The 15,223-nt window shown below is 42.4% G+C and overlaps 3 protein-coding genes across 5 annotated transcripts in view; all 3 read left to right on the top strand.

Annotated features, from left to right (window-relative positions):
- Positions 1 to 2,880: 2,880 nt before the first annotated feature.
- On the top strand, positions 2,881 to 4,238 carry LOC108037714 (putative uncharacterized protein DDB_G0294196). The gene is given in 2 exon segments (XM_017114351.2): positions 2,881 to 3,698; positions 3,701 to 4,238. Coding segments are annotated over 2 exon segments (357 nt in total). The 5' UTR covers positions 2,881 to 3,425; the 3' UTR covers positions 3,785 to 4,238.
- Positions 4,239 to 4,784: 546 nt separating this feature from the next.
- LOC108037713 (probable nuclear hormone receptor HR3) overlaps positions 4,785 to 15,223 on the top strand; it is a 31,074-nt gene continuing 20,635 nt past the window's right edge. For both annotated transcript variants that reach the window (XM_044459358.1, XM_044459357.1), the window contains exon 1: positions 4,785 to 5,566. In XM_044459358.1, the coding sequence (XP_044315293.1) occupies positions 4,822 to 5,566 (745 nt within the window). In that variant the 5' untranslated portion in view covers positions 4,785 to 4,821. The remainder of the gene's footprint in view (positions 5,567 to 15,223) is intronic.
- On the top strand, positions 10,332 to 14,907 carry LOC123037676 (myb-like protein I). Of its 2 annotated transcripts, none has more exons than XM_044459361.1 (2): positions 10,332 to 10,840; positions 14,329 to 14,907. In XM_044459361.1, exon 2 carries the CDS (start codon positions 14,529 to 14,531, stop codon positions 14,889 to 14,891), a length of 363 nt encoding a protein of 120 aa, XP_044315296.1. In that variant the 5' UTR covers positions 10,332 to 10,840; positions 14,329 to 14,528; the 3' UTR covers positions 14,892 to 14,907. The 2 variants fall into 2 exon arrangements, with proteins under 2 accessions (XP_044315296.1, XP_044315295.1); XM_044459360.1 differs by having other exon boundaries at positions 10,332 to 10,925.

The raw sequence follows: 15,223 nt of genomic DNA, 5'->3' as shown, positions 1-15,223 counted from the left end.
CGCCGATGAAGAGGAGCCCATGATGAGGACCGCGATCATGATCATCGGATGCAACGGGTCTTCGACTCGGTCTCTGGCCATTTAGTGTGCAATCGCCTGTCCCCACGTCCAGTCCAGTCCACACGGGTTCTGGGCTCTCTCATCGGATCGCTTCCAATCCCGATTAGGCTCGCTCTCCATCCTGATCCGATCCACCTCGCCACCTTCATCATCACCTTCGCCGGCTAATTCCACCGTTTGAAAACCGTTTGATCCCGTCTATGCGACTCGAACTAATTCGCGAACTTAACGATCATGATCATGATCTGGTCGAGTGAGGAGTTTAAAGCCTTGAAATTGATCCGATCGGTCTGAGTGTGTGAATGAAAGTCCATATCCATTGATGAGATCCGAGAACCTGGATAACATGCCAAGCACCATCAGAGGTTAGCTATTCTATCTAGTCTTAACTTTAAAAAAAATAATTCTTAAAATAATTTTAAAGAAGACTTTGTAGATAATTCTTTTTAACAAAAATAATGAAGAGGAATGGTGAAAGTTTTTTCTTGTTTAATTCAATTTCAATCAATGAGTCACTTTGGTGATTCAGTAAAACTTAAAGGCAAATAAACGAAACCGAAATAAATGTATGCTAATTAATACAATCTTTAAATATATGATTTATTTAAAATTTAGTTTAATTTCATAAGATTGGGGTCTAATGTATTGTATGACGAAAAATGTAATAAATTGTATGGTTATGTCAATTATTTCTCCTTGCATTCTTACAAAGATTTTTTGGAATAATTGGTCTTTTAAAGGTTTTCTCTGTCGAATATATAAAGATTATTCGCAATATTTGGATTTTTAAAGGTTTTCTCTGTCGAATATCATTTCGATACGTCTGTCGAAGGTCTTTTGAATTTGCCACTTAATTTGATAGAGCTAAAGCGAAGTTTCTCCGGCAATCAAAATAGTTCGGGTGATATTACGCCTCAGACATCAGCCTTGCATGGCTATAACCGACTAATGGAATCATTAGGCTGACTGAAAAAACCTAATTGATTATAAAAGGCAACGGCTTTCAATAGCCGCAAATAAATGGATGGGCTATGCAGTCAAGCTGCAAGACATGCAATGCCTTGCTGCTGGGTTTCCGATTCTAGCCAAAAGATTTTACCACATCTTCAAGGCAGCGCCGAGAACAACAGTAATGGCCAACTGTTGCCTCATCGACAGTGGGGCTGCAATAAACCAGTTGGAAGTCGCAGCTAATCTTGCAACACAGTTGCGCAACAAAGAATCCGAGGCAACGGTACTAACGTGTTTGCTGTTTCTGCTGCTATTGTGGCTAAATGCTCGGCTCGGCTCGGCGTTCTTTTCTTTTCTGTTCTGCTCTGTTCTGCTCTGTTCTGTTCCGTGCTGTGCTGTGCTGTTCTGTTCTTTTCGTCTCTGTTCTTTATTTTCTTGGCAAACAGCTCTGAGCCAGTTGCGTGTAACAGGTTTTTCCTCTTGAATAACTGGGACTTTCTTACGGGACTTTTTTCGGAGAGTTTCTGCAGAAAACAGGTTAGAATCGGCACAGACTTGCAATAGATGAGGCAACACCGCCGCAAGAAGTTTACAACGGTGAGGCACACATTTTCACGTTAGAACCAACGGTGTTTTAGCCAAGTTTAGCTGCAAGTCGCTGCCAGAACCAGTTAGCTCTTGATTGTTGTTGCGCAAGCGGCAGCTGAAAGCAGCGCAAAATAAATCTAACATGATTTAAGCAACGGAAAAACATGAAATATTAATGCCGATGGTTGACTCTTGGCTCCGAATCCAGCGTAACGGTGGTCGCTAGGTTCGCCTTCATCGGCCCTAGACCTCCACCCCCCCACCCCCACCCCCCACTAATGATGGCTCCGATCCGTAGCGATCCGATCTGTTAGGTTTGGGCCCAGTTAGGCGATTAGTCCAAATTCGCGATGGCTGTTGGGCAATGCCCGAGTTTTTCTCCCTTTTTTTGGGCAATCACTTGGGGGTCATTGTGGTCATAGCTGTTCTTCGACTTAATTTTGCAGAGTTTGGCTACTTTTTTTTGGTTATAGGGAGGTTTAATTACCGAACATGGGTTCTGGATAAATTCTGCCTTGAAGATTCTGTTAGATATCAATTTTAATGGGGTTGTGAAATAGGTCATCATCTGCAATACACACATTTAATCAATGGAATTTTTTTTGTTTTTGCACAATTTACCATCATTATCTTAAGAAAACAATTTATTTATTAAATAACAATCAACTTGTTTAGGAATGCAACGTGTTAAGCTCAAAAATATCTGAACTATTATTATATTTCTAAAAATATATTCTTGCTTTAGCTATTATTTAGTAACTTAAACTTAAGTCTAATGTTAAGTAGTTAATTTTTGACACCTATTTATTTTAATATTGGTAAAATATGGTACTGTTAAATAAATGCACTTCAAATATATGTTTTGAAAAATATAAAATCACATTTCTTTGCTGAACTATTTTTATTATACTTAATTATCATACTTAAAGATATTAAACCAAAACTAGGACGTTTTTTTTTCTTTAACTGTTACATTGGAGATTGTATTACAAATGAAGAAAATGTTATTAATATACTTATACGTTCAAAATCTGGCGCCCTTGGTGATTTCACCTCGACGGTGCAGAAATTTCCCGTGACTGTTTTCCACCGCGGCGGGAATTTCCCTGGCAGTCAACCACCCCCCGCTTCACCACCCCTTCCCGGGGTTAAGGGTGGAAAAGCTGCGCATCAACGTTCGCCTGTGCTCGTTTTCCCTCGTGTTGTGGCTTCCAGTTTTTCCTGGCTATGCACTTGGCATTATGCCTACTAACCCTATTTTCGCAGCAGTTCGCAGCGAGTCCCATTTTTCAACTTGCATGCGGATACACACACGCACACACACACTCGGCTTTTCCCAGAAACTGAGGCGCAACCCCCATGAAACAGAAAGTTTGTGCAGCGGCAGAACGAACTGTGTTTGTGGCACTCGAATTTGGGACACATTCCTGTAAAGGACGCAGCTCCGGTCAGCTGCTGCTCGAAACCCAAAAGGAGCCACTAGAAAAACGCGCGCGGTGCAGTTTGCCCTGAACCTCTGAAAGTGAAAATACAATACAGACACAGTGTGAAATGCAGAGTGGACTGTCCGCCAGTGCAGTAAACTAAATAGTGTATTTAACAAGCATTGAGCACTTGCAAGCTAAAAATCATTTTGGAAAATCGGAAAAGGGAAAGCTGCAGCATTGCTTCCGTTTGCCAAATATTGATTGGCAAGTGTGTTGCTGAAAAATCGATTATTAAAGCCACTTTCCACACACAGCTGGTGGTTGTTGTTGCTGCGAGGATGGAGGTGGCTTCAGTGGTGGCAGTGGTGGTGGCTGCATAGGCGAGGGTTGCGTGCCGCAATGTGGGAACTCAACAGCAGCAACATTGGCACATCCAGAGGCACACTTCCAACTGTTTTGACGTGGTCGAGTTCCAATGGCGCTGGCTCCACCGAATGCTGCAGCGCAGCCTTGCAGCCATCCAGCGGCGACGCGTTGCATGTGCAGCAGCAGCAGCAACAGCAACAGCGGCAGCAGCAACAGCAGCAACTGCAGCAACAACAGCAGCAGCAGGATACGAAAACGAGGATGACAACGACCACAGGCAACCGCGGAGGACACAGATACAGAAACACAGGCACAGTCACCGATACACAGCAACAATTGCTGCAAAACAGCCAATAGCAACGGCAACATATTGTGGCATATTAAAAAAATAATTTAAAAAAAAAACATAAAGACAAACCAAAATGAACTATAAAACGAATACAAGCTGAAACCATCAAATTATAACTCAAACTCAATGCATCGCACAAAGTTACGTTAAGTATACGACGCGTATTTCCAGCTGCAAAACGAACCAAAACGAACCGAACGAAACGAAACGCACAGGTGCATCTGCAGTCCCCACTCCGCCCCTGAAAACCCCCCACCCGCTCCCCCTTCATTAGCCCAACCCCCCCTGGGGTATCTACACCAATTGACAAGCAATCGAGGCAATGCAGAATGAATGAACTTGTTTAGTCGACAATTTTTAAGTGCACTTTCGTAAGGCTGATTTTGAATTTATTTCGATGTTGTGCTTCTACACCCCCCAAAAAAACGAGAAAAACGAAAACAACCAAGAACCAAGCAACAAAGAGCAATGAACCAAGTGAAAGTGTGAGTGTTTAGTGATTAAGTCGAAGGCGGAACTAGAATATTTGAGCGCACCTGTTTGGAAACGGCCTCCACAACGGATAGGCCCAGAGATCTCCTGCTGATACAGCAGGCCAAGTCCGCCGGCGGCAGCAAATCCTCGGGCGGCGGACCAACGTACCTCGGTACCGATGCCGCCACGGCAGCGGCGGTGGCCAATCTGCGCAGCAAGGTGCCCTCCATCTCGATAATCCCGCTGCCCGTCTCCACCACCATTGTGGCACGAAGTGGAGCCATAGGAGGTGGCGCCCCGCCAGCCCTGCCCCAGCTGGTCCACTCGGCGAGGAGTGTGTCCATGTCCACCAAGTCCACGGCCACGTCGCCACCCCTGGCCTTCATCTCGGAGGGATCGGGGGCGTCGGGGGCTCCGGCCCTGGCCCTCCTGCCACGCCCCCAGCAGCAGCACCAGTACCAGCAGACCGACAAGTGCACGGTCCTCAAGCTGGACGTGCTGAAGCCCCAGTCCGGCGGAGCAGCCAGCGGATCCAGCAACAGCACGTACCTGCAGATCGAGCAGCAGCTCAGCGAACTGGAGGCCGCCGACGAGGAGGAGGAGAACATGGCCAGCCTGCTGGGCAGTGCGCCGCCCGCCCAGATCCTGGCCAACCAGCCCATCATCGTCAAGATCGAGCCCACGCAATCCTTCCACATTGTGGACGAGGGCGACACGCGGGTGCTGAGCCTGCCCCTCAGCGATGCCGACAAGCTGGGCGCCAGTTGGATAGACCTCAAGGACATTGCCGGCCTGCAGGCGGGCGGAGGAGCCACCTTGCTGGACGTGTGCTTCGAGCAGGCCAACGAGGAGGACACCATCATAGCCACCGTGCAGCCGGACATGGATGACGACCCCGAGGGTGAGTTGGAGCCGGAGGCCAGGCCGGAGGACGAGACTGAGCCAGAGCCACCGGCAGCCAAGAGATTGGCCACCAGCAGGCCACCACAGTCGCGGCCACAACAACAGCAGCAGCAGCAGCAACAGCAGGTGAAATTCCTGTCGGATCCCCCTGCCTTGGCGCGGTCCAGCAGTTTCAGCAGCCTCAGCAGCTTCAGTAGCATCAGCAATATCAGCTCCGTGTGCAAGAACATGGCCAGCAACACCAGTCAGGAAGGCAACCTGAAGCGGTCCAAGGAGCGGACGCCACCGCCAATGCCACCGTTAACCGCACACAAGCCCGCTGCAACATCAACAGCAACATCAGCGACATCGGCAACAGCAACGGCAACAGCAACGGCCAGCACATCAACAACATCGGTGAGGGAAAACAGTAGCCACCACGGCAGCAGCAGCAATGGAGCCATGACAGGTAAATTTGATTGAAATGGGATTAATTTACTACTCTATAAAGAAAATCAGATTAGTAACGCTCTTCAAGACTATTCAAATCTAGTATATATTTCAATTTAAGGAATTATGCAATATATTTTCTTATTACAATAAACACTTAAAGAATTTGAGGGAAAAGTTTAGGACTTGCACATGACTTTAAGTAGTTTTACATACATAGATGGGAGGTTACTTAATATTTGTCAAATCTGTAGATATTTTCTATGGCTAATCTGGGATAATACAGGTGATTCGGGAAGTTACATTTACTATCTCAATAAATTTGTTCGTTGCCAAAACATCAATAGTTCAGATCAGGAATTTGTCGAATATTTCACTACAAGCCTCGTTCAAATGACAGAAAACTTGCCATGAGTGATTGTAGCAAATATTTGAAAGATCTTAAGTCAAGGATTCCTCAAATGATGAGTTCACACCCCATAAAACTCGGCAAGCGGCTGTGTCCCAGAGAACTCCACTTGTTGCGACTGCATTAGAACAACAGTCGGCTAACCACAGTGAGCACTCACCCAGAGCGACCACCGACGATCAGCGATGGTTCAGATAATCGCACGTATACCCCCTATAGAATCCCCCTGTAGAATCCGAGCTATGCAAATGAACGCTCGCTCATTGCGCAAGCATCCCAGGCAGCGGCAATTAACAGGCTGACACATCAGCAACACATCAGCGTCAGCAGCAACAGCAACAGCAACTGCAACAACAGGTGTACAGTGTACACACCCCATGCTAAAAAGAATTTCAATTTACAAGCCTCGATTTATTGGCTATTCACCTTTGTGTGGCTGCAGCAACAGCAACAACAGCAACAACGTAGCTACGGGCATGTGTCCCACTTTCCATAGTCAACAAACAACAGCAACACCACCAACAGCAGCAGCAACAAAAACATGTTTTGACATACTAAATAAGCCGCTGCTAGGCTGACTAGCTTTTGGCCAAGTCTAGATGGTGTTCTTTATCATTAGGTTCTGTTAGCTGTTTTTGCGATTCTCGCTGCCTCGGCACATTCGCTTTACTGCTGTTGCGGCACAGCAGCAACACCAAGAGCAACAGCAACAGCAGCAGCAGCAACACCACCGCCGTTCTTCTGCTTAGCTCATATTTTTACCGTAGCACGAACCTTAGCGGTAAAATCGTCAACTACAAACTATACAGTTAACTGAATGAAGTCTCAAACGGAGCGAGCGAGACGGACTGAGAGCGAAACTCAAGCTTAAGCGAAACTGGCTAGAACAGAATTAACGTTTATACACTGAAAAAGGCCTATCAATTCTACTGAATAACATAACTTACTAACCATGTTCTAAGTCATTTATTTTAGTTCTTTCTTTCAGTTGTATAATATACCAAATTGATCTTTTAACAATCTTAAAAATAATTTTTTTAAACTCCCAAAGATACGTTTAAGAAGTAACATTTCGAAATGAACAAAGTTTAATCTTGGTTAGGATCAAAGGTATTCTTGTTTTAATATCTTTAAGATCTTAAAGTTATTTAAAGGGTCCCAACAAGCAAATTTTAAATCTATATTTGTTTAAAATAAGATTGATAACGATCAAAACTTTAAGTGATAATACCAGACCAGATTAAAAAAAAATTGTTTAGCTTTCTTAGTTCGCTTTAAAAATCTTCAATCTAAATAACATCATATAAAAACAATAAAATATGAACAAAGATTTGATGAATTTATGTGCAAAATATGCTAGATAGTTTGACTTTTAAAAATGATTCGGCCAAAGGACATTCGTAAGATCGCACGCGTAGAGCTGAATCATATATATGTATATATTACCATATTTAATCAAAAGTTAATGGTAATTTTTTCAGTGCAGGCAGTCAAGCAGAGAACGGGATCAAGCCGGGGGGTGGCTAAGCTGAAAAATTGATTTGGCAGCGCTTCGGGCCAGCGACTCGATTCTGCTCCCTCGGCTCGGCTCACTTGATGACTACAAATGAGTGTCAGGCACTGACACGACTTCTCATGTAGAAGCCCTACAGTTTCGGCCAAGATTGATCTATATTTTATAGTTTCTGTTGATATCTGTGTGCTGGGGGCCGCCGTATCCACATACGCGGCTCATTAGCAGGCTGGGGCGGTGGCCAAAACGTCGGCTTTTCTGGGCTCATGATTGATGATCGAGGCGATGAATCGTTACCTAATTGCTGTACCCACTAGAACAAGGCTTTGGTTCGACAGAAGAGATCACTGATTTGTTGTGAGATTATATGCTCTCCCAATTCCAGAAGCTGACTGATCGATCTCTAAAGTTGATCAAAATGTCTCTACAATTCCCAAATGCTTACAGGCTATAGAAGCTTTTTCTGTGGCTTTGGGTCTTTAAAAATAGAACCCTATCCATATTTCATCGCATTATACTAAATACATTTTTTAAAAAAAAAATAAATAATAAGAAATAGAGTCCAACTCAAAGCATTGAAGGGATCGGTTTATACAATTTTTTAAAATTAAAAAAAAATTAATAATGACTTCCTTAAAAACTCAAAAAAATTTAGAGGGAATATAGGCCTTTCAAAATTAAAAGGGTTTTGTTAATTTAAACATTAGAATATATATCTCAATGATAGAAATTAATTTATTTGATAAAATTAAATTTCTTTAACTTAATAGATAATAAGCGATTTTTAAAATTATTGATTGGTAAATTACCCGTCAGCAGAAATTTTCAAAATGATTTAAATCATTTTCAAAACCCGTTTAGAGTCGAACGTATTCACAAGCGGATTTGACAATGATTAGCCCACATAATGGTAGTTGGCAAAAAAAATGTAAAACTAAAAACATAAAGGTTTTCTTCATCCGAACCTTTCTGCAGATGAGGCGACCCTGAACGTGGTCGATGGACTTTGGCAGTCCGCCGTTTTGCCGTTGTCGCCTTCGTCGGAGATGTCGCAACCGCGGGGATTACGAGATATATCTGCGCCATTGGGACTCACACTATCACTTTTGCGAAGGGGTGTTTGGTCTGTGGCGGGTTTATTGTTGTAATTTCCCATATGAATCGGAGCCAGGTTCATTATAATTTGGTTGGACAACGCTTTGCATTTCATGCATGAATCTTCTGCTTGTTGGCCGGTCGTCTGGGCCTGGATCCGTGGCTATTAGCCAGGTCAGCGCCGCATGAGATTTCGTCTCCAATCGAGCGTGGCGAAGTTTCATTATCATATTTTCGATTTTGCCAAACTTCATCGATATTGCCTGGCGGTTTCGTAACCATCTCATCTCTTTCCCGTCTATGCAAAATGCGATTTATGCTATGATCACATGTATCTTTGTATCTGCGAGATGCAGAGTTAATGGTTTTAGTATCTGGCGTCAACGAAAATACATAAATTAAGCTAAGCGAAATATTAATTTATATCTTGAGCAAAGTTTGTTTCTTTTTCGTTTTCAACATTTACATGGAAATTTACTTTTTTATTTTTATTTTTGGATTGCTTTTCATTTTGGCAAAGTTCGAAAGCAAATTGCCAAATGAGTTAAACTAATTTTAACATTTTTAATTGGCCAGCAAACTCCGTGTGCAGTTCACCTTGACTGTCCGGTGATTTTTTTACCTTTTTGCATTTTTTGCAAGCATAATGTTTTGAATATTTATAAAATTAATAAAAATAGATGCCAAACCTCATCTCTATAGGATTTAACCCAGTTTATTGTGTCTTCATTATTTAAGAACCCAAGCTTTTACACAATAAATGATTAACTGGGCGGAAACAAAAAAATTTGTGCGACTAATATTTATAAAACCAAACGTTTTTATTTAAATATTCAAAAATTTACAAAGCTTTCAGAATTCCGAACAACTTTTTTGTAATATCCAAGATTATTGTTGTTCTATAAGACAAATTATTAAGTATTCAAGTACTCCTGGAAAAATCAAAGCACGCAATTGTTTGAGCCCCGGCTATTCTATACCCTTTATTACTGCCCTATTACATGAATACTTGCCTACCTTATGGCGCTACTACCCTACTTTTAAAACCTAAAATATTTTTTAACTTACCTTATAGATTATTCACAGGACTCTTATTTGAAACTAAATATCTATTAATATTTTGCAATCCCATAATTGTATTTTTATGAAATATACGCTATACTAAGCAATATTTGGGCCGAAAAGTCCTATTCTATCATTTAAAGCTTGTTGACAGGACTCGTGTGGTATAATTTAGGGCCAATTTCCACTTCCGCCCCGAAAAAGCATTTGAAACAATTCGCCAAACATAAGAAGTGCAATTAAATAGCTGGCAACACAACTGCAGTGCACATATTTTGGCCTAAAAAGCAATTGACCTGCTAATTGAAGGCGCTTCCTTTAAAAAGCTCTCGCTCTCTTTTGGGTAAAGAGAAATTGTGATTCTCAAAGAGACGGAGTGAGAGAGAGCCCCCGCGATAACAGCTGATTATGCCCCACACTCTCTTTCTGGCGAGCGGTTGCCATAGCGAATGAGCCGAACAAAGCGGACGTCGCAAAAGGGGAAGGGGTGGAGCGGAGGGGGGCTGGGGCAGCGAACTGAAGAAGAAGTCATCGGCACAGAGACACATATACCCACTTCTCTCTCTCGCTCTCCCATGCGCTCCCACTCTCTTTGGGGGAGCGGGAGCTCAGCTGCCGCATTGCCGCCGCTGCGCTGCCAGCGTCGCTGCCGCCGCACGACGACAACGAACAGTCGATAACATTTTGCGGCACTTTTCAGCTACACCTCGAATTGAGCGTTTCGCGGCGGCGGGTTACGATGCGTGGCGCGTTGTATCTTTATTATTAATTATTTGTTGTTGTTGTTTATACTCTGTACCGTTTTATTTCCCATCGCTCGCGTGCGCGTCCGTCTGTGCGTTTGTGTGTGTGCGTGTGCCTATGCGTTTTGCCCCCCCGCCCCCCTCCAAAAAAAACGCCTATCCACTCCCCCACTCTGCCGAGAAATCGAACCCCCCAAAAAGTAAAAATTACTAAAAAAGGCAAACTACGAAACGCGAGTGTGTGCCAGTGTGTTGAAACCAAAATACAAAATAAAGCCTTGCAACATGCGGCGGCAGATGAAGTTTGTTCGGTTTCAGATCAAAACAAAATCATAGGATATATCTCTATATATACAGTACCAGTCAATCAATCAATATCGTGTGCATTCAAATTCCACATCGTGCCTCAAACTGCAATTGCAATTGCGCGCCCCCTCTCTAAAAAAAATCGGAAACAGAAGTGCCAGTGACGTAATACTCCCTAAAAAACCCTGAAGAATCCCTCCCACAACCTGATCCTCCTCGATTGTGCAACAGAAACAAAGCCAATTTCCGTGTATGTGTACGATCGATGTGCCCAAGTGTGTGTGTGCCACAAGGATATTAAAATATGATTAACCAAGACAAAATTAAATAAAAATCCATCAGGAAAATCCATCATCGCATCGCGGCGAAAGCAGACTTCCTCGCCCGCAAATTGGATAATTTATTGGAATAATCTATTTGCCTCTAATTGGATAGCTAACCACCAGTTTTCGGATATATCACACGATCGGGGATTTAATGATTGGGAAACAGAAATTTATGACATCGTTTAGGCTTGTTTGTGTTTATATTCGTTTAGGCTATTCGGGGCTTATTAAGTACACGTGTCTAGCACTTGAATAACTAAATGCACAGCGATGAAATTTAATTGAATAGTTGCTTGTTTCTAGGCATTATGAAAGTCTGTCACTTACAAGACCAACAAGAGATGCTTATTTTAAATGAAACTTATAATAACTTTATGAATATTTGCCTAGATTTACTTTGACTATCTTACATAGAATCCCATAAATAAAACTCTTAGATAATATCTAATAAAAATAATTAAAATCACTATTTTCAAGATTACAAGTTTTGACTATAGACATCCATGATTTAGATTGTGAAAGCAAAGGACAATAAAATATTTGAAAAAAAATATCTATGAAGTTTAGAATTATGAAAGACGGATACATTTAACAAGGCTAAAATTTATAATTTATTGAGTTCTCAAATTCAAAGTATCTAATGTGAAAGTCAGCTTACTCTTGAAGGATAAGAAGTTCAATGTTTTGTGTACCATTTCTGTCTATATCTTTATCCGCTTATCATGCTCTAAAATTGAAGTTCTTAAAGTGAAGTCTACTGGCTATTGGTTATCCCGTTTGGCCAGCTTGTTTGGCATCCCATATAGGAAATAGTTTCCCCAATTAACAACCTCTTTTCTAGCCACTATGGCCAACTGTCAGTTGAAAGCTTTTCGCAATTTTTCATAGTGTTCCCAGTATCTGTTACTCGGTGCTTCTGGGTCCATTGTCTTTGTCGTTCTTCACCATCCTCCGTGGAGATCTTAGGAACCCGAATCTCTGGGCACAAAGCACGAGATGCTATGCCCTTTTCTTGTCCACAGTTTCTGGCCCCTTTGTTGCCGCTGCAGTTTTGTGTCTCTGTCCATTGTGGCAACTTATGATTATCAACAATTGTTATTGTTGTCGTTAGAAGCAGTTAGAGGCGGCAGTACGAGTACTTGCACCGACTTTTCAGTTCAGGCGAGTTCAGAGCAGAGCAAAGTCGGTCGTCGCCAGCACCACCCACTCTGCGCCTCCTTTTCCGCCTGCTTCAACTGCTCCCCTGCCTTTTAGTCGACTGTTTGCATTACCGTTAGTGGAACAACATTGCTAAGCACACACACACACTGGCGGGCACACATACTCGCACACTCCTTGTGTCGCCCCATAAGTGTGCCACCCCAGCAACAACAACAACTGGGCCTGCACGAAGAAAAATGTGTTCTTGGCTCCATTCCTGGGGTTACATTTTAGCAATTCAAGTATTTTTAATACTTCTTTAGACTGTTTCTTTTTAAACCAGATATCCTACATATAGAAATGTGTCCCTCAAGTCAAAAATCTCCTAATATTTATTGATTATCAGTGCGATGTATTAAAGTCCTATAAAGTCCTCACTTCTTGAAATGCAAAATTTTCATCTCATAAATCTTTGATGATCTATTTTTCAATTCACAATCTTAATCATAATGTTTTGGGATTTTAAGAATTAGAATCGGAGCTACGTATATGAAAGCCTGACTTATTCCATTACTAACCAAATGCAATGAATGTCATTTCTTAAACTGAAACACATGATATTGTCAGAACTTTGGAAAAGGTTTTGTTGGAGGAATGGGATTTTAAGAGATTACCAGATTGATGAGCATTTTGTAAGGCTTTTCTGGCCGTGTAGAAGCGGAAAACAGCCTAAGCAGAAGTCCCAGGCGGAAAAGTGGGGCCAGCGGCAGAGCCCACCCATAGGTCATTGGTCTTTTTCGTCGGCGTCAACGTACTGCGACGGCAACAGCAACAACACAGCAGCAGCAACAACAAAACAGCAGCAGCAGCAACAGCAACAGCCCGAGCAGCGCTGCAACTGCGACGCCGGCAGCGCTGCCTTGTAAACTTTGTCGTCTGCTTTGCTGTCGCTCTGTTGCTGTTGTAACTGTAACCGCCTTCGGCTTCTGCCGCCCCCCGGCCCCTCCTCCTTTCTCCGCTCTCTCTTTCTTTCTCTTTTGCTCTGCTTCATCATCGGCTTGACCGGCTCGTTAGCTTTAGTACCGTTAGTAAGTTCGTTGTCGCTGCGAGAGAATTTTTCATTTCCACTGTGGGGCTATTCATTTTCATTTTCTTTTCAGCGTTTTCTTTGCGCTTTGTCTATATGTAAATTTCTCGCTCGCTCTTCGTCTCCCTCTCTCTTCTTGCCCTCCCTCTCTGTTTCTGAGCTGGCACAATTTCAGTGTTGTTGCTGTCGCTTTGGTGACGTATTTTATATGTCTGCCAGAGGCTTCCGCATGGCCACCCAAAAGCCACCCCCAAACCACCAACAAAGTGATTACACTCCCCCTTCCCCAAAAAAAGAGGAGAGAGAAAGTAAAAATGTTTTTATATTCATTGGGTTTGCCGGCTCGTTTGTCGCTCGTTCTCTGTGTGTGTGTTTGAGCTTTGGGTCATAGAACTTTTTTCTATGTTTACCCACACACACACGGAGGAGCACACCCACTATGCTTGGCGACGAGATTTATGCGCTGCATTTCAGAGTTTTTCCCCATTAGCCCCCAGCACCCCGTCCACCCTAAAACCCCCACCGTCTGTCTGGGCACCCTTAAATCCCATTTCTCTATCGATTTTCCATGTTCATGTCCATATAGTCATCATCACCAAAGGGAGTTGCCAACCGAAAAAAGGGAGAGCTACGGGTTATACTTTGTGGTTTGGGGGTTCGGCACAGTTCCTGAATTGCGATGCCTGCATAGGGAAAATTTGTGAGGGACCGTAATGTACATGATATTATACCATTATTGGCTATATCTGTTGGCTTAAATATGTCATTAGCCATTTTGGACCGAGTTCGCAGCAAAATATATAACAAATAATATTTATTGAAATGTAATTTGGTTCTAAACTTTACGGTATTTCCTGTTTTTCAAAGGGGTCAGAATAAAGTGGTATCTTTTGGGCAAAGATCCAATTTGAAAAGTTATATGGATCTCATTATCAGTGCTTAAATAAAAATTGTAATATTTAAACCTATATAGTAAATCAAAAACAACGAAATCTTAAAAAAGAGCGCCACACACACTCGGGCATAAATATATCCAACGACCTTTGATTATAGACCAATCAAAGATCGTTCGATTTATGTATCGATTTCCCCACTTGCAGACATCATTCCCGTGCAATATGCTGAGTGCCATGATTTGGCCATGGCTGACAGTGCGTAGCAAAAGTATTTACATAACTGGCCAAACCATTTTGTACATCAAAGTGTTCAAGCTGAGGGCCTGATTAAAACATATTGAAAAACAGATGAACGTTTCCAAGGCAGCGACAGTTCGAATCGATGAGAAACAGATTGCGCCTAAATGTCTTCCGGAATTAATTGTCGTGAAATTTTCGTATTTTTGGAAATTTTGATTTGGAATCAAGCAAAACAGAGAAATCGACAAAACAATGAGCATAGCAACAACAAAAGTAGCAGCAGCAGCAACAACAATAAAGAAACCAGCAGCAGCAGCAACAACAACAACAGCAACAAGCAACACAATAAAAATCACAGTAACCGAAGAAGCAGCAGCAGCAACACCGCAGTGAAAGTGATAAAGCAGCAACAACAACAGCAGCAGCAGCAACAACAACCACTGCCCAAAGCAACCAAAAACAAAAACTACAATAGCAATAACAATAGCAGCAACAGCAACAATCTGCACATACTGCAAAAGGGTTAAAGTTGGTCGTTCGATTTAAATAGATATTATCAAATCATAGAAAATTGCTTTAAATAAACGATAACGATAGATAACTAAACAAGTTTAATACATACGCGAACAAGTGTCTTATTAAAAAATAGTTTAATAAACAAAAAACCAATAATTAAGCGGCAGCAACAACATATAACATCAGATCCAACAACATCAACAATTTAGTACCTACAGGCCTGACAACGTTAGATCATCATATACATACATATATATAGCAATATACAAAAACAAATATATATACATACATATATATCGATTGGCAAGCCCCCCCACACACCGCCCCCCGCCCCCGTCTCACA

The sequence above is a fragment of the Drosophila rhopaloa genome, unplaced genomic scaffold (genome assembly GCF_018152115.1).
Source record: "Drosophila rhopaloa isolate 14029-0021.01 unplaced genomic scaffold, ASM1815211v1 contig_195, whole genome shotgun sequence".
Taxonomy (NCBI): Eukaryota; Metazoa; Arthropoda; class Insecta; order Diptera; family Drosophilidae; genus Drosophila; species Drosophila rhopaloa.
This window is presented reverse-complemented; position numbering and strand designations above follow the sequence as displayed.